Here is a 19,601-nt window from a genome sequence, read left to right on the forward strand (position 1 = left end):
AGGTTTTCTTATTAAAATACTTCATAGACTTTTTCAGAGGATTGAATAAATCTGCATGCTTGTTATAAACTAAGCTCTCAAATGATACATATTGGTATATTTATTTACGTACATAGGTATTCCTAGACTGGACATTGCAGCTCGTCAGTTGGCAAACAGGTACCTGTTGTTGATGAATTTATGCTGAAAAATTACAGTCTGTTGTCTGTTTCTTAAGTGAACCCCCGACCTCATTTTCTCCCAGTATTGGAACCTTGCTTGTCTTCTCTCTTCCTTCTTCCTGTCTGTCTCAGCCCTAACCTTGCGCGTCACCGTGGCACTCAGGAAGAACTTCTGGCCAAGGAAAGGGCTGCGGCACCAGTGGACTTCCTGTCTGGTTGCTGAGAGCTGGTTCTTAGAGCAGCGGGCCACCGAGTTGCGCCTGTTCTCTTGGAGATGTCTTTTTTTCATTTATATTCTCATCAGGTCTTTCACAAATACACTGTTAACTTTTTTTATCGTGGTTACCTGTAAACCAATTAACCCCTCTAGGTAATTGAGAACTGAATATAATTGCAGTTTTTTTTTTGGTACTTCTAGTTTGGGATATAATGGGAAAACTTTGCATTTAGATTTTCTACAGACTTTAAGATCAGAGCTAAATCATTGTGTTCTTTGAACTTGGCAGTTATTAGAAAAATAGAAGTATGACATATCTCTTTTCGGGGGTATTCATCCAAACAGGAAAAACTGGAAAACCCGTAGTTCGTAGAAATGAGGTATTGATTTGTAACTATACCGTTTCTTTCTTTACAGGTAGGCGAAAACCAAGAGTACATCGGCCTCGTTCTCCAATATTGGAAGAAAAAGACATCCCGCCCCTTGAATTTCCCAAGTCCTCTGAGGATTTAATGGTGCCTAACGAGCATATAATGAATGTTATTGCCATTTATGAGGTACTGCGGAACTTTGGCACGGTTCTAAGGTTATCTCCTTTTCGCTTCGAGGACTTCTGTGCGGCTCTGGTGAGTCAAGAGCAGTGCACACTTATGGCAGAGATGCACGTGGTGCTTCTGAAGGCAGTCTTGCGTGAAGAAGACACTTCCAATACTACGTTTGGACCCGCCGATCTGAAAGACAGCGTGAATTCCACGCTGTATTTCATCGATGGCATGACGTGGCCAGAGGTGCTGCGGGTGTACTGTGAGAGTGACAAGGAGTACCATCACGTTCTTCCTTACCAAGAAGCAGAGGACTATCCTTACGGACCAGTAGAGAACAAAATCAAAGTTCTGCAGTTCTTGGTCGACCAGTTCCTCACCACAAACATCGCTCGGGAGGAGCTGATGTCTGAAGGGGTGATCCAGTACGACGACCACTGCCGGGTCTGCCACAAGCTCGGGGACTTGCTTTGCTGCGAGACCTGCTCGGCGGTGTACCACCTGGAGTGCGTGAAGCCGCCGCTCGAGGAGGTGCCAGAGGATGAGTGGCAGTGTGAAGTCTGTGTAGCACATAAGGTGCCTGGTGTGACTGACTGCGTTGCTGAAATCCAAAAAAACAAACCCTATATTCGACACGAACCCATCGGATATGACAGAAGTCGGAGGAAATACTGGTTCTTAAACCGAAGACTCATAATGTGAGTAAATCTGGTCTTAGATTTTGTGTGTGTGTGTGTATTTAAAACTAAGCCAGCTTCCTTCATGATTGATGTAGCAGAGCTGTGCTGCCGATGTGATACAAAGTTTTGTGATTTAATAATGAGTTGTATGCGTGGGTGCTAAGTCGCTTCAGAAGTGTCTGACTTTTTGCAACCCAGTGGACTGTAGCCTGCCAGGCTCCTCTGTCCATGGGATTCTCCAGGCAAGAATACTGGAGCGGATTGCCATGTCCTTCTCCAGGGGATCTTCTCCACCCAGGGATCAAACCTGTGTGTCCTACATCTCCTGAACTGGCAGGTTGATTCTTTACCACAAGCACCATCTGGGAAGCCCAATGAGTTGTATAGTTTAATAACTACTAACTTGAAGGAATATGTGCATTAAAACAAGTTTTTACAATTGTAAGGACAGAGGGGTATATGAGAAAAAGCAAAGTATACCCCATTGTATTCAATACCTAGGATGGAAAAGTTAACTACTTAAAATTACTTAAAGACATTATTACTAGGTGGAAAGCCACATGCCACTGTGGGCCCTTCCCCAATTAGATCCCTGCGCCTCCCCCTCCCCCTGCTCCCACCCCCCAGGATAGTCTCCATCCTCACTTTGGTGTTAGGATTTTCTTGCTTCTCTTTTTAGTTTTGCTGTGCCTGTTATGAAATGGAGCAGCAAGAACAAACCAGCTGTCTCAGGAAAGATCGGTGCTGTCACACTGATGGCAGTCTCCCAGAAGATGAACCCGACAAACTCACGGTCATAGTCTTGGCTTGTGCTTTCCCGAGGGCTTTCAAGAGATTGCTTCCAGGCAGGGCAGTGGGAAGAGTGGGAGAAAGTCTGGGGAAGCAGAGGGTTGACCTCAGTGAGGGTGAGGGACAGGGTTGCAGTGTGGCCTTGGTTTTGGACAGCCTGTAGAAGTATGGTCAGAGAGAGTGGACTGCTTTGTAGTTTCAGCTTCTAAAGTTCTTAGAGCCTTGTTCAAGCTCTCAGAAGTAGGTCAAAGCAGAAATCATCGTGGGATGAAATGAAAGAGAGGAGAGGAGGGAGGGAACTTCATCAGCATACTGCCAGACCAGGCCAGGTAGAGAGGAGGAGCTTAGCCAGGCCCACCCTTAGTTTTTAAAAATGGTACAGAATACACAGCGAATTTCAGAGTTTTGTACACTTGTCATCTTGCAGTGTTGCTGTTGAGAAATCTGAATCCGTTCATTGATTCTTTGTATATAACCAGTTTGGATTCACCTGGAAGCTTAATGAACCTTCTCTTTGCCTCGGTGTTTCCTGCAGTTGTAGAGTGATGCAGCCTCCTGTGGGTCTGTTTTTGTCCATTGTGTGTGTGGTGGGCACTTTCAGTCTGACAGTGGAGTCCGTTCTGAGAACTTCCCTTGAGGACTTCCTCCTCTCCTATTCCCTGTTTCATTTTTCTTCAACTATTATGTTACTGAATGTTGGACTTCCTGTTTTGGTCTTCTGATTTTATCTTTTCTCTCCAGTTTTCCTCTCTGTCTTCTTTGCAGTGTGTGTGTGTGTGTGTGTGTGTGTGCACGCATGCGTGTTGCTCAGTGTGCGTATGTGTTGCTCAGTTTTCATGGAAGATTTTTCTGAAGATTGGTCTTCAAGCCCGAGTATTTATTTTCCCTTTCCTATCATATTTTTATTTTTTAAGAGCTCTTTTGTTCTTAAAGTCATCCTCATTTTCTAAAAATAACATAAAATCCTGGTATTTTCTGGAAATAAAATTTTCTCTTGCTTTTGAAGATATTTTTGATCATTCATATATTTTTTCCCTCTGTTTCTTCTAATCTGCTTCTCCCTGCTGTTTGTTTTGTTTCTTCCATCCTTAGATGTCTGTTAATCTTTAGTTTTCTGCTCTTGATTGATTAACATCGTGGGACTATACAGCTGATTGGAAGTTCTGAGCAAGTGGGTAGGCTGTGTTAATTTTGAGCTTAACCTTTAGGTGATTTTTCTTAATCTTTGTTCTTGGTGATCCCCAGTGTCACTCACTGTCTTTAGCTCTTCCTCTTGAGCTGGTCAGGTGGTCCAGAGAGGCCTGTTCTCGTGTCCTGAGTGGAGCATGAGGGTCTGGCTGGCTGGGTGGAGAACGTGGGCTGCATTCACCACGCACAGCACATTTAACTATGTGCTTTGTTTTCTGCAGTCATGTCTGATTCTTTGCGACCCCATGGACTGCCGCATGGCAGGCTTCCCTGTCCTTCACTATCTCCTGGAGTTTGCTCAGACTCATGTCCATTAAGTTGATGATGCCATCCAACCATCATCCTCTGTTGCCCCCTTTTCCTCCTGCCCTCAATCATTCCCAGCATCAGGGTCTTTTCCAGCGAGTTGGCTCTTTGCATCAGGTAGCCAAAGTATTGGTGCTTTAGCATCAGTCCTTCCTTAAATATTCAGGGTTGATTTCCTTTAGGATTGACTGGTTGGATCTCCTTGCAGCCCACGGGACTGTCAAGAGGCTTTTGCATACTGTGTGCATAGCCACTCAGTTCCTTGGTTTTCTGTACAGTATCTCTGTTCCTGGTGTCCCCCAGTCCAGAGAACCTCACTTTTACCTCCTGTAGTAACTAAACCTTTAGTGGCTTAAAGTGGGTACTAAGTGGTCTCTAGGTCTGCTCCTGAAGCAGCTGTCAAGCCCTTCTCTGCTGTCCACACTCCCTCCGCATTTCAGTGTCTTCTGGGGACTGTGGTTGCTGGTTCTCAGCTGCGCCCTTTATATTTCAGGCTGCACTTTCTTGGCTCTGTTAAAGGCAGTTACCACTTGTCCATTTGCTTTCCTGCTTCCAGTTTTTGTTGTTGTTATTTTTATTTTCTCTAATCTTTTGGTTTTTTTTTTATTTTTACTGGAGTATAGTTGATTAACAATTTTATGTTAGTTTCAGGTGTACCACAAAGTGAATCAGTTATACGCACACAGATACCTACTTTTTAAAAATTCTTTGCCCATATATGCCATTGCAGAGTATTGAGTAGAGTTCCCTGTGCTATGCCGTAGGTCCTTATTAGTTATCTGCTGTATATATAGTAGTGTATATATGTCAATCTCAGTCTCCCAGTTTATCCCTCCTCACAGTTACCCACTGGTAACCATGCATTTGTTGTCTCCGTCTGTAATGCTGTTTCTGTTTCATAGACCAGTTCATTTGTACCCTTTACTTAGATTCCATATGTAAGCGATATCATAAGGTATTTGTTGTTCTCTGTCTGACTTAGTTCACTTAGTTTGAGTCTCTAGTTCCATCCATGTTGCTGCGAAATGGCATATTTCATTCCTTTTAGAAAGATATTTGTTTATTTGGTTGTGTCAGGTCTTAGTTGCCTCAGTTGGGATCTTCATTACATCACGTGGGATCTTTTGTTGTGGCCCATAGGCTCAGTAGCTCTGAGGCATGTGGAATTTTAGTTCCCTGACCAGGGACTGAACCCACGTCCTCTGCATTGCAAGAGAGATTCTTAACCACTGGACCACCAGGGGAGTCCTTACTTCATCTCTTTTTGTGGCTGAGTAGTACTCCGTTGTACGTGTGTGCCACATCGGCTCCATCCAGTCTCCTGTGAATGGGCATCGAGATCACTTCTTTCGTCCTGGCAGTTGAGTGCTGCGGTGAACACGAGGGCGCATGTATCTTTTTGAATTACGATTATCTAGTTTCTTTATTCATGTTTAGATCTTTTTTAAAAAATGCAAGCATACTTTATAATTTTACCTGTTTATTTGGCTGTGCTGGGTCTTCGTTGGTGCGCGGGCTTTTCTCGAGCTGCCGCGAGCAGGGGTTACTCTCTGGTTGCCGTGTGTGGGCTTCTCACTGTGGTGGCTTCTCTTGTGGTGGGGCACAGGCCCTTGGGTGCAGGGGCTTCAGTAGTTGCTGTTCCCAGGCTCTAGATCACAGGCTCAATCATCGTGGCCCATGCATTTAGTTCCTTTGAGGTGTGTCAGATCCTCCCGGACCAGGGATCGAACCTGTGTCTCCTACACTAGCAAGCCAGTTCTTTACACTGAGCCACCAGGGAAGTACTGTAAGTTTACGTCTTTAAAAATATTTCTTTAGCAGTTTTAAGAGGGTTTCCAGGGCTTCCCTGGTGGCTCAGATGGTAAGAATCTGCCTGCAATGCAGGAGACCTGGGTTCAACCCCTGGTTTGGGAAGATCCCCTGGAGGACGGCATGGCAGCCCCCTGCAGCGTTCTTGCCTGGAGAATCCCATGGCCCGAGGTGCCTCGTGGGCTACAGTCCATGGGGTCAGAAAGAGACACGACTGAGCGGCTCAGCACAGCACACAGCAAGGGGGTTTCAAGAGACAGCATGAATGAGACCTGCAGATTCAGTCTGTTCCTTAATCCAGACACTGATGTGAGAAACAGCATATTATGGTTTTAAATGTCATTTTGTGTTTTGGGTTCTATCAGTTATTTAGAATTTTTATATAATTTTCTTTGTTTGCCCCCGTACCTCCCACATATCTGGTTGTGGTGTTTATTGTTCCGTCTTTCTCACGTTATGCCATGGGAATGGTAGCATGGACGCTTGTGTCGGCGAGGTCATACAAATGGAGTGGTAGCTGGAACCACCTTTTGGTGTGAAGTTTAGTGCAGTCTTGCATTCTAAATGAAGAGTCAGTGACTGCCTTTCAGGGAGCCTGGTGCTTATACCTTCTAGACAGCAGGCAGCTCAGCAGTTAAGGCCCCATTCCCTCAGTCTCCTGTGCCTTCCTATAAGGGCTCAGAGTCCTCAGGACTGCTGTGAACAAATCAGGAAGCAAGGGGTACTCACTCTGTGCTCCTCTTCTCCGGTTCTCCTGTTGTCTTCCCTGTCCTGCCTTTGTTTTGTTTTGTTTTCGTCACACCACATGGCATGTGGGATTTTAGTTTTCTGACCCAGGGGGAGCCCTTGCTCCTTACAGTAGAAGCTCAGAATCCTAACCATTGGACCAGCAGGGGATTCCCTGGGCTGTTTATTAATTTGTGTATTATAAAATTCTGTTGTTATAGGTGTACAATTCAATAATTTTAGTAAATTAACACTGAAAGCCACACATCCCAGGAAACATTTCCTTCTGAGACAAATCCACGTGGTTGGTCACTCTACATTTCAGTCATCCTGAATGAAAATTTTCTCATATCTGTCTGCAGTTAATCTCACGCCCATCCTCAGCCTTAGAAAATCACTCCTCTGCTGCTTGTATAAATCCGCCTTTTCTAAGCATTTCATATAAAAAGGAATGTATTATGATGTCTTTCTCCTCAGTTCTTCCACTTAGAATAATGTGTGCGTTCAGTTTTCTAATAAGCATTTTACAAATACATTTTTAAAATTAATCCTCACAGCAATCCAATAATGTAGGTACTGTTCTTGTCTGCATTTCATAGATGAAAAACTAAAACTCAAGAGAAGTTAAATAAGTTGCTCTTGGACTTGCCCAAGACTCTTTGGCTATTAGGAAGTAGGACCTAAAAAAATTTTTTTTTCTTCCAGGACCTATTTTTAAGAATCTTCTTTTTTCTTATTTCTCTTTTCTTGGCCACACCATGTGGTTTGCAGGATCTTAATTCCCTGACCAAGGATTGAATCCGGGCTATGGCAGTGAGACCCTAACCACTGGACCGCCAGGGAACTCCCAAGAATATTTTCAAGAACTAATTTTATACTGTAGTCTAGTTGCTAAGCCCTCATCTTGAGAAGTCTGCAACCTGCATTGTTTTAGTTGTTAAAAGCGGTGCTTAAAGAAAAATAGTATAATGATTTTGGCTCTGTTGAGACTGGATTTTTCTGAGATCTTATAAATTTGAAACAAAGGCATTTTTAGAAAATATCACATAAATAAGTGGTGTCCCAAAAAAGTTGTTTCTTGATAAATCGGCATCTTATGTAAAGCAACACTCAGACAAGGAGAAGAGAAGACTCATTGAATGTGGGTAAATAAAGTGCAGACCTTTGAAATTACCGGAGTGAAAGGACTCAAGAAGGTTCCTGTGGGCGGATTTGTGATACATCAATGAGATGAAATAATCTGCTTTTCTAAATTGGACAGTAAAATTCTTTTACATATATGTTTGGCTGCACTGGGTCTTAGTTGTGGCACACAGGCTCTTTATTGTGCGGCATGAGGGTTTCTTTCTAGCTTTGATGTGTGCACTTAGTTGCCCTGCAGCACGTGGGATCTAGTTCCCTGAAGAGCGATCAAACCCTCTTCCCCTGCATTGGAAGGCAGATTCTTAACTACCTGACCACCAGGAAAGTCCCAGTGTAATATGTAATAATAATAATGTTATTTGGCATTGAAACTATTCACTTACATTTATGTGCTTTAAAAGCTTCAATCATAGTCCCTCAAATTTCCTTTTTTTTTTTTTTTTATATTTACTTATTTGACTGTGCCAGGTCTTGGTCACGGCGTGTGGGATCTAGTTTCCTGACCAGGGATTGAACCCAGGCCCCTCTGCATTGGGAGCTCTGAGTGTTAGCCACTGGACCACCAGGGAAGTCCCCAAATTTCCTTTCTTAATGATAATAAAGTACACAAAATTTAATGGAAGATTTCAGATGAATTAGGATAGTATCTTTTTTCATGTGTTGTGACATTTTGACTATTTTCTTTGTAAAGATACAAAGATTTCAATATCATTGTTAATGAGTCATTCCTTGTCAGTAATTTGAGTAAATGTGAAACATTTTACATCTTTTTCAAAGTTAGATGGAAATTGTTTTAATTTCCATTTAAGCGCCCCCTTGTGGTAGATTATATGTGGACTCCTGATGAAAAGTTTTGAAACAATGTAAATTGCTCAGGTGATACAGAGATTTGGTGTATGCTTTCCGGGAAAGTCCAGAAGCTTAAAATGATGAATCAGTGGATCTGTTGTCCAAGGGGTTATGTCTGAAACAAAGTCTGAGGCGGTAATCACTTTTTTGTTTTTTTTGGCTGAGGCTGGCAGGATCTCAGTTTTCCCACCTGGAAGTGAACCCCTTGCCCCCTGCAGTGGAAGCACATTCTTAACCTCTGGACCACCAAGGATGTTCCAGTGAACACTTTTTCATTGTAATGCTAATATTTTATAGACATTAAAGTTTTCCTATTATTGCTTTTACTTAATAGTCATTAAATGTTTTATTAAACATTTAATTTTATTAAATTTTATTAAACATTTAATGTTTATTAAATGTTATTTGGTTAGGTTAGTGAATAAAAGTTCTTACTCATGAGTTTATAGTCTACCTGAAGAACCAGGATACTGAGCAAACAAACAATTAGTTCCAGTCTGATATATGAGGGCTAATCTTTCTTAAATATTGCTTTCATTCTATCAACCCTTTGCTCTGAAATTGGGGCTTTTAATAAAGTAGGAAGTACCAGATTGGATTAGCACCTTTTCCTCTCACTCTCTGTTCTGGATAAAATTACCTTGAACATAGCATTTTAAAGCTCTGTATTTTTTTACTTTCTAGAACTAATTTATCCTTTTTAACCTGTACAGCTTTCTACCTGTACCTCCCCATTCCAGCCATAAACTGCCTATTTACTGGCTGACTCAGTTGCCATCAGACCTAACACGTGTAACCCTTCTGCCCATGTCGAGTTCTGTGTCCTGGACAAGTCCACATAGCAGGCACCTCAGATGCAACGTGTCTGAAACTGAATTACCTGCCTCTCACTCAGTGTTACCATCTTAATGATGGGATCACCATCCTGCCTGCTGCTCAAGCTAGAAACCTGGAAATGGTTTCCTGTTCTGTGTTGTTTTTTAATACCTTGTAATTATCTCTTCAGTATTGAATCTCTTTCTCTCCATGCTCAGGGTCACCATCGTCTCAATTATGTTGGTTGAGTTGTCTCCAGACCAGTCTGTGTGTGACTCCCCATTCCCCAGTTGTGTTTTCTGGCCATAGTTGGACTGTTTTTAAAACAGCCTCTCTGGTCAGGTCTCCTTTACCCCCAAGTTGAACAACTGTTCAATTACATGCTTTCGTTTGCCTGTAACAGAAAGTCTGTAGATCTCTAGTTTTGTATATTCCCTAACTTTGTTGTTGTTCAGTCACTAAGTCCTGTCTGACTCTTTTGCGACCCCATGGGCCACTTCCTGCCAGGCTCCTCTTTTCATGGAATTCTCCAGGCAAGAATACTGGAGTGGGTTCCCATTTCCTTCTCTAGGGGGTCTTCCTGACCCAGTGATTGAACCTGCACCTCCTACGTTGCAGAGAGATTCTTTACCAGTGAGCCACCAGGGAAGCCCTATTCTCTTGCTTTCCACCACCCAAAACAAAATAAAAAGCACCCAGGCAAACCAAAAAACTCAAAGCCTTTCAACTAACTTATCTTTCAAGTCAGCCTATATATGCCATTTCCTAGAGCTTTCCCCCCCGAAATTCTCTCCCACTTGCACCCTGAGACAACTTAAAAAAAAGAAAAAAAACCACACACTCTGCTTTAATTTAAGGTAGATATCGTATACTTCGTAAGATGAGCAAAATAGTGCAACCGTGCATACTGCACCTACTGTATGCTGTCAGTGTTTGAAGCACTTTACAGTTCTAATTTGTTTAATCCTCACAGCAGCATTTTGATATATAAATACTATCACTCCCATTTTACAGATGGAGAAGTTGAGGCATCGCAAGTTTAAATAATTTATCCGGTATGATACTACTAGCGAGTGGCAGAATCAGAATTCAGTCCCAGGCATTCTAACCCAGAATGTGTGCTCTTAACCTGCTTGGGCTGCCCTTGATCTCTGAATCTTGAGCTGCATTAGTTTCCTGTGACTGCTGTAACAAAGTATAATGAGAAATTCACATTTTAATAGTTGTGGAGGCTAGAAGTCTAAAATCAAAGTGTCTGTGGGGCTGTGCTCCCTCCAGAGGCACTAGGAAGGAATTCTTTGCCTTTTCCATCTTCTGGTGCCTGAGGTGTTCCTTGGTTTATAGTAGCACAATTCCAGTTTCTGCCAACCTCTGTGTATTCAAGATAGGCCTTTTCTGTCAAGTGGCCCAAGATTCTTCCAGCCTTTTCCCAGTACCCAGTTCCTAAGCTGCTTCCATGTTTTTAGGTATTTGTTACAACAGCACTTTCATTTCCCAGTATCCAAATCTGTTGTGGTTCCCTAGGGCTGCCATAACAAATTGCCATAAGTTGAGTTGTTTAAAGCAACAGGAATTTATTCTGTCATGATTCTGGGGCTGAGAGTTTGAAATCCATGTCAGCAGAATTGTTTCTTTTGCCTTTCTCCTAGCTTCTGGGTGGTTGCTGGCTGTCCTTGGCATTTCCCAGCTTACAGACTGGCACATCACTCAGATTTCTGCCTCCATCTTCACATCACCTTCTCCACGTGTCTCTTCGAATCTTCTCCTCTTACAAGGATAGCAGTCATTTGATTTAGGGCTTACCCAAATCCAGAATGATTTCATCTCAAGATCCCTAGATAATTACAGGTGCAAAGACTGTATTTCCAAGTAAGGTCACATTCTGTGGTCTCAGGTGGACATGCATTTCTGTGGGGTACTAGTCAACGCACCACACTAGCGTTCCTTACACTTAGTTTCTGTGGGTTTGTTTAGAAATGAAACTCAAAATTTAACTGTTAGTCATTAACTTCTTATCTTGCCTAAGTAGAAGCCAAATAGACTTTAAAACATAGGCATAGAATCTGGAAACTTGCGCTTAATTGCATTTTTGGCAAATATTTTCACCCCAGCCTGTCCTCCCCCGCCAGCCTGTGAGCTCCTTGAGCTGATCAGTGACTTCACAGAAGCCGGGCCAGTTTGGGGGTGCAGAAGGAGCATTGCAGAGACAGAGCTTCTGTAGGAAACAGATTATAACCCCATACACAGATATACCTACAAATTGATGTATATTCCTACAGGAAAGCTGTTGTCACCTTTACAATTAGAAGATATAATCTTGGTTATTTAAATTGTGTAAATGAGCCCAAGTACATCAGTATTAAAACAACTTTGCTTTGAAAGCATTTGCCGTTATTGTTCACTCAGTTTTACTACTTTATGCTTTTGATGAATTTATCCTCCTACAGCCTCAAGAAGAAAAAAAAATAGTGTTGAGTATTATCTTTGATGAGCAGAATATAAAATAGGGCTATTTTTAGCAGGACATTGACAAACTGTACATTTAGGGGAAGAATTTATCAGTGTAGTGAAAACTGGAAAACGTGCTGTGTGAGAAATGATTAAAGTATTTTATCATTTAAGATAAAGAAAAGAAAAAAGTGGTAAAATTATAGATGGAAAGAATTGAAGGACTGTGTGGAGGAGGTGTTAGATTCATTTCAGAGAATTCTAGCAGGATGGATTGATGGAAATTCTAGGTACGTGTATCTTCTCTTAAAAGGGGAAAAACTTTCTAATAGAGCAGTTTCAATCTAGAATGGACTGCCACTGTTATGAAGTGGTGAATTCTCTCTTAGGATGAAAATTAAGATTAAAATTAAGTGTTCTCCGTTAAGATAGAAATTCTGCAAATGCCAGGATAGGCTAATTTAGTCATCTGATAGGGACCCTTTGAGTAGCTTGTGAGTTGCATGATTAAGTTTGCTCTCTTAACATCTCATTCTTATGCTTGTAAATTGTATTTCTACCCCCAAAATGTTTTTGTGTAGACTATTTTTCTTGTTCCATTGAAATTTGTAGATATTTCTGTATCGAGAAAAAAGCAAACAGGTAAGAAAAAAGTTTGATAATCTTCATAACAGAGGAAAATTCCTTAAGGTTGATATCTTAGAAAATAATTAGGTTGTCCTGTAACTCTTGTGCTTGGGCACAGCTCACTGTGTACGTTCTGATTTGGTGTGTGCATGCTAAGTCACTCATTCGTGTCTGACTCTCTGCAACCCCATGGACTGTAAGCCACTAGGCTCCTCTGTCCATGGGATTTCCCAAGCAAAAATACTGGAGCAGGTAACCATTTCCTACTCCACAGGCTCTTCTTGACCCCAGGATTGAACCTGTGTCTCCTGCTTTGGCTGGTGAATTCTTCCTACTGAGCCACCTGAGAATGTGTTTGTTATGGTATTGCCTTTGGAAAGCTTTTTATTTATTTATTTTTGGCTATGTCCCATGGCTTGTGTGCACTTAGTTCCCCAACCAGGGATTCAACCTGGGTCCTCGGCAGTGGAAGCAGAGTCCTAGAGACTGGACCACCAGGGCATTCCCTGTTAATCTTTTGATTAGAGGATTCTGACATCTTTAGCATTCTAAATTGCAATAGACTATTGTTTTCATTCAGTCATAAGAAGTCAGTAAAAATACCTATTGTAAAGTAAAATTCAGAGCAGCTTAAAAAAATGATTTTCAGAAATTTTTGTGAAAAGCCTCTATCAGAGAGAGAGATCATATGTTGGTAGATGCCTATTTGAAAAAGCAAAGCTAGATAACAGGGACCCTTTATTAAACCTTTTTTCTTAAAAATTTTTGTTAAGTTTGATATCCTTTTATTTATCCATGATTTAATATATCCTATCTTTCTTCAAAATTATTGAATGTCTCATTCCTGGAGTTCTACTATATTTTAATTTATTTACTACCTTACTAGTAACAGTAATATTTTCTATTTATTGGTCATTATGGCTCAGACAATAAAGAATCTGTCTGCAGTGCAGGAGACACAAGAGACTTGGGTTTGATTCCTGGGTCGGGAAGACCCTCTCGAGTAGGAAATGGCAATTCACTCGAGTATTCTTGCCTGGAAAATTACATGGATGGAGGAGCCTGGCAGTCTACAGTCTATGGGGTTGCAAAGAGTCGGACACAACTGAGCCACTAACACTTTTCACTTGTCAATGATGTTTCCAGGCACTATAACACTTAACTCTAATAAGATGCCTTATTAGAATACCTTTATTTGCTTTATAATATCTCACAGTGACCCTCAAGACAGGTCCTGTTATCCCCATGTGCCAATGAGGTGAGTAAAGTGGCTCAGACACTCAGAGAGGTTGTGTCTTGTCCACGTTCGCGCATCATAAGCGACTGAGCCCATTTAAAGCCAGATCTTTCTTAAAGTCCTCTTCTTTCAGCTCCATCAATTTGCCTTTGAGCAAGTAGGAAAGTTAGACTTGTTCTTGTCAGCTACTTCACACATATTCCTGATAAAACAATTTTTTTTTAATTGAAGCATGATTGCTTTACAATATTGTGTTGGCTTCTGCGTCCATCAACATGAATCAGCCACAAGTGTACATATGTCCCCTCCCTCCTGAACCCCGCTCCCATCTCCCTCTCTATCCAACCCTCTAGGTTGTCACAGCACTGAGTTGAGCTCCCTGTGTGACACGGCAGATTCCCACTTGCTGTCTGTTTTGCAAATGGTAATTATGTGTTTCCATGCTATTCTCTAAATTGGTCCCACCCTCAGTGAACGGATAGAAATTGTGGTACATATATACAATGGAATATTGCTCAGCTATAAAAAAGGAACACATTTGAGTCAGTCCTAATGACGTGGATGAACCTAGAGCCTATTATACAGAGTAAATAAGTCAAAAAGAGAAAGACAAGCATTGTATTCATGCATGTGTTAAGCATGTATTAGTGCATGCCTATGGAATCCTGAATTCTTTTGAATGAGAGAAGAACTACCATCACATGTGTTTCTTAAAGTCTGGCGCTAGACATTAATTTGCCTTGTATTTTTAATCAGTGACTATTCGTGTGCAAGTGTCTGCCTCCATTACAAGTGAATGGCATCTTTAGAGAGATTTAAGCAGGACAGGAAGCTGCTCTGCTCTTTTCCAGTTTGAGCTTTGATTGTCCACAGGCAAGAAGAGCGATGAGATATTGTTACTCAATTGAGATGATTCATTCAAGGACCAAGATTTAACAAAGCATTTCCACCATTTTGATGGAAATGTTTCTAAACTGTAGTCTAACATGATCCTGCTCTGTACCTGTCAGGTACTGAACAGAGTTTAAATATTTCTGGTTAAAGTTCTGTGCATGCTGTTGTTACAGTGATGGTCTTAATGTTGATTGAAGTGTCACCAAGACCATCCTCCACCAAGTACTCACACACTCTGAGTTTTAAGGTCCTATTTCTGATTGTCATGTTTTTAGAAATCTTTGTTGCTGTAGTAATTTTTCTCTTCTCACTACTACAAGCTACACTTATCTACATTTACTATATTTTATAGTAAAGCTGTTTTTATATAAAGCTGTTGTGGGCTAGGTTCAGTTCAGTTCAGTCGCTCAGTCATGTCCAACTCTTTGTGACCCCATGGACCTCCCTGTCCATCACCAACTCCTGGAATTTACTCAAACTCATGTCCATTGAGTCGGTGATGCCATCCAGCCATCTCATCCTCTGTTGTCCCCTTCTCCTCCTGCCCCCAATCCCTCCCAGCATCAGGATCTTTTCCAATGAGTCAGTTCTTCGCATCAGGTGGCCAAAGTATTGGAGCTTCAGTTTCAGGATCAGTCCTTCCATTGAATATTCAGGACTGATCTTTGGGATGGACTGGTTGGATCTTGCAGTCCAAGGGACTCTCAAGAGAGTTCTCCAACACCACAGTTCAAAAGCATCAATTCTTTGGCGCTCAGCTTTATAGTCCAACTCTCATATCCATACACGACCACTGGAGAAACCATAGCTTTGACTAAATGGACCTTTGTTGGCAAAGGACCTTTGTTGGCAAAGGAATGTCTCTGCTTTTTAATATGCTGTCTATGTTGGGCTAGGAAATCAAAATAGAAGTTCAAGTAAAATGAGTACCTTGAATTTGAATGAAACTTGATGATCTCTTGTGAATAAGTGTTAATATATTGAACTTTAGTGTGCAGTCTTTGTGTTACGTATTTTAACTTTCACTGGATAGATAAAATTGTCAGATAAGTGCCATTATGTCCAACATATAAAGTGTGTTTGTGCTTTTTCTTAAACAGAGAAGAAGACACAGAAAATGAAGATGAAAAGAAAATCTGGTACTACAGCACCAAGGTCCAGCTGGCAGAGTTAATTGACTGTCTAGACAAAGATTACTGGGAGGCAGAACTCTGCAAAATTCTAGAAGAAATGCGTGAAGAAATCCACCGGCACATGGACATAACTGAAGACCTGACCAATAAAGCTCGGGGCAGTAACAAATCCTTTCTGGCGGCAGCTAATGGTGAGTGGGAAATTCTTCTCATTTTACTTTTTGTTAGATTTTAAACTCCTGGTGTGAAATCACTAGAAAATTTTTAAATGTATTAAAATTTTCAAGTATGACTATTTTTCTTTAATTCTTTATAATATTTTCCCAATAGAACCTTGTTCATCCTAATTTAAATTAGGGACCCTATACATTTTAGTGTTTGGTACCTTGTCTTACTCGTCACTGATATTCTACAAATTATATTTGTTTTTTAATTCATAAATTTTATTAATAAACCTTTTAGAGAGTCCTGTTTTTAATTATGAGAAGTGGTATTCCTTTAAAATTTACTCTTTGCCTTTTTATTTTTTTTAACTTTGAATTTTAGAATAATTTTAGAGTTACAGAAAAGTTGCTAAGATAGCACGGAGGGTTTTTCGCATGCCCTGCGGTAGGCTTCCCTTATTGTCAGCGTCTTGCATCCTGGCTCAGCTGGTAAAGAATCTGCCTGCAATGCAGGAGACCTGGGTTTGATCCCTAGGCTGGGAAGATCCCCTGGAGAAGGGAAAGGCTACCTACCCACTCCTGTATTCTAGCCTGGAGAATTCCACGGACTGGATAGTCCATGGGGTTGCAAAGAGTTGGACACAACTGAGCGACTGTCACATGAGTGTGGTGTGTTTGTCATCACTGATGAACCAGTGTTGATGTATTTAATAACGTATGTCTATACTTTATGCAGATTTCCCCAGTCCTTATCTGACGTCCTTTTTCTGTCTCTTGAGCCCTTCCGGGACACCACACTATGTTTAGTCATCCTGTCTCTCTAGGATGTCACAGGTTTTCAGATTTCCCTTATTATTGACGACCTTGACAGGTTTTGAGGATTGCTGGCCAGGGACTTAAAAGAATGCCCTCAACATGGATTTGTCTCGTGTCCTTCTCAGAGTTAGCCTTGTGCTGTGTATTTTGGGGAGGAAGGCCACAAAGGTGAAGTACCCTTCTCGTCATCGATTTATCCAGAGTACCTGCCACCAGCGTGATTTGTCACCAGTGATATTAACTTGGGTCATCTGATTGAGGCAGTGTTTGTCTGGTTTCTTTCTTGTAAAATTACTCCTCCCACCCATACTGTGGTTTGGGGAGAGAGTCACTATGCACAGCCCACGTAGGCCATAGGGAGTCACAGTCCACCTCCTTGAGGGAGCATTGATCTTCTTACGTTATTTGGATTCCTGCACAGATGTGTGTATTCTTTATTTATTCAGTCATGTGTATCAGGACTCATGGATATATATTTTACACTTTGGGTTATTTATTTTTTTTTTTTTGTTACTTTGGGTTATATTTTGATTACTGCCTTATTTATTTTGCTGCTCAGTGTTTTTATTTTTATTCCCTGCTTCGTAACAAATAATGAATGTATATGACATTTTTAAAAAGTAAATAGTACAGGGACTGACCTGTACTTCTTCAAAAACTAGTAGATTTAGTTAACAAGAGTTATATTTATTCATATCTGGTAGTTGGAAGTATCTTTTATCACTAGATCTGGGTTTTTTTAATGTGTTTTTTTTTCCATCAGATAAGTTTTACTCATCAGAATTCTTTGGGGAGGTTGATAATTGTACTAATATAATTAAGAGGATTACTTCCCCTCTTAATTTCCTTTTATGGATCCCAGCATTGCAATTGACAAATCCCTTTTTGCTCTCTTGCAGTCTCAGCTTTTAGTATAGTAATAATGAGCCATGCTGTCCCCTAAAAAGCAGTGTGGAATGTGTTTTTATCAGGTGTTGAATTAGAAATATTTTCTAGAGTGAACTCGTCTGTGTACAAAATTATGTATATAGTAGTATCATCTTAATCATGGGCTTCCCTGGTGGCTCAGTTGGTGAAGAATACTCCTGCAGTGCAGGAGACCCAGCTTCAATCCCTGGGTCAGGAAGAATCCCCTGGAGAAGGGAGTAGCTTCCCACTCCAGTATTCTTGCCTGGAGAATTCCATGGACAGAGGAGCCTGGCAGCTACAGTCCACGGGGTCGCAAAGAGTCAGCTACGACTGAGTGAGTGAGCGAGTAACACTTCATCATCTTAAGTAAAGAACAAAGCCAATATAGAAATGGATAATTAAAATGTTCAGTGGTCTGATTGGGGAGAATGTCAAACTGGAAATGAACTTGGGGAGGAATTGGTTAATTTCATTTGAATTACCGTGTGATGGAGCACTGTACATTGGAGAATATATAAGGTACCATGCCAAAACAGTACCTGGGTCACTAAGCACTTAAATTCTCTTCCTCTGAATAATCAACTGGGTGAATAATCAGCTTTTATCACTAAAAAATAAGTAATTAGCATTGTAGGATTATAGTTACTTTCCATTTTATATTTTTCAAATTTCCTACAATAAGCATGTTATAGTTCATGTAATTCAGCCTGTGATGTACTTTTAAAAATTAGTTAAATCTTTTGTCATAATCAGAAATAGAGCCTTGAGCATTAGGGCACAGTATATTCTTAGAGATAATGTGGCCACAGCTTGTGGACAGCTACCCTCTTAGTACAACTGAAGTTAATTTAAATAAGGTAGAGTGCACCTTGAATTTATTGGTGAGATCTAGACAACAAGTGACATTTTTCTTCTCTTTTTTTCTCCCCCTTCCCCTTTTTTTTGCTAAGGTACATCCAACCTGGTACTAAAGGTGGAGGGATTCACAAGGATTGAAACTTGATGGGAAAGAGAAGGGAAACTAACATTTTTGAGCACCTACTGTGGGCCAGGTGTTCATCTAGATGTTATACAAGCCTTTAATCCTCTCAGCAACTTTCTAAGGAATGTATTGGCAATGAATTAAACATTCAGATAGAAGAATTTCCTATTAAGACACCGGTCTGCCACCATTATCTTTATTTGCTTTCTCTGGGAACCAAAATCTTGGCTATGATAGTTTAGGAGCATCCAGTCCAGGTAAATACCTAAAATAATATCTAGTAGTGTGCTTTAATTGGGGGTTTTATGAGATTAAAAAAAGACAGACCACTGGGCTCCTGAAATAGCCAAGAATAATTTACAGTATCTTATCAGTGATCTCAGAATCCCAGCTTATCCTTATGACTTTTCTTTTTTGACCTCACAAATAGCATAAATCCTTTCACAGTTTCAGCTCTCTGGTTTTTATATACATATATGTCCACTTCAGGAGAGTTTAATTCAGTTTTTTGGTAGTTTTTTTTTTCTGGATATTTTTTCTGTTTTTTTCCCTAATATTTTTGAAATTGTCAAATATACAGAGAGTTAAAAGAATTATCCAGTAAATACCCATAAGCCTATGATCTAGATTCTAAAATTTATTATATATTTATAACTGTAAATAGTTGGTTTTCTCATATACCCTTTTGGTGATTGTTTTGTAATGCTTTATTCTACTTGTTTTGAAAGAAGTCTATTTTTGGAATAATTTTTTTTCTGAGAGGAGATGATTTTTAATATTTGGTAGGTTAATTGTATTTAATTTTGAAATATTCCTGCAAAGTATAGACTACTATACACGTTTATAGAAGATGAATATTTATTACAGATCAGATACAACCTAGACCAATTATTTCTTCTGTCACCTCCTTAATGGTTTTTTTTTTTCCCTCCCCACTTTTTTGGTGTGTTTCTCATAAGGCTATGAGAACTGTATGTTACTCATAAGGCTCTGAGTCCTGTAGGTCTTGAGCTGAAAATACAGACATATAGACTGATAATTATTTGTATACTTGATAGAGTAGATAACAGAATAGACTATTTAAAATTAGAACCTTTGTAGAAAATCAGAGACCTTTGGTCATCCTACCTGTGCTTTCTACCTAATTTAGGTGATCTAATTTATA

The 19,601-nt window shown here is 40.5% G+C and overlaps 1 protein-coding gene across 20 annotated transcripts in view; it reads left to right on the forward strand.

The window, feature by feature from the left end:
- BPTF (bromodomain PHD finger transcription factor) overlaps positions 1 to 19,601 on the forward strand; it is a 134,731-nt gene that overhangs the window by 41,079 nt on the left and 74,051 nt on the right. For all 20 annotated transcript variants that reach the window (XM_040244936.1, XM_040244934.1, XM_040244945.1 and 17 more), the window contains exons 2-3: positions 796 to 1,618; positions 15,533 to 15,756. In XM_040244936.1, coding sequence (XP_040100870.1) covers positions 796 to 1,618; positions 15,533 to 15,756 — 1,047 coding nt within the window. The remainder of the gene's footprint in view (positions 1 to 795; positions 1,619 to 15,532; positions 15,757 to 19,601) is intronic.

The sequence above is a fragment of the Oryx dammah genome, unplaced genomic scaffold, assembly GCF_014754425.2.
Source record: "Oryx dammah isolate SB20612 unplaced genomic scaffold, SCBI_Odam_1.1 HiC_scaffold_8, whole genome shotgun sequence".
Lineage (NCBI taxonomy): Eukaryota > Metazoa > Chordata > Mammalia > Artiodactyla > Bovidae > Oryx > Oryx dammah.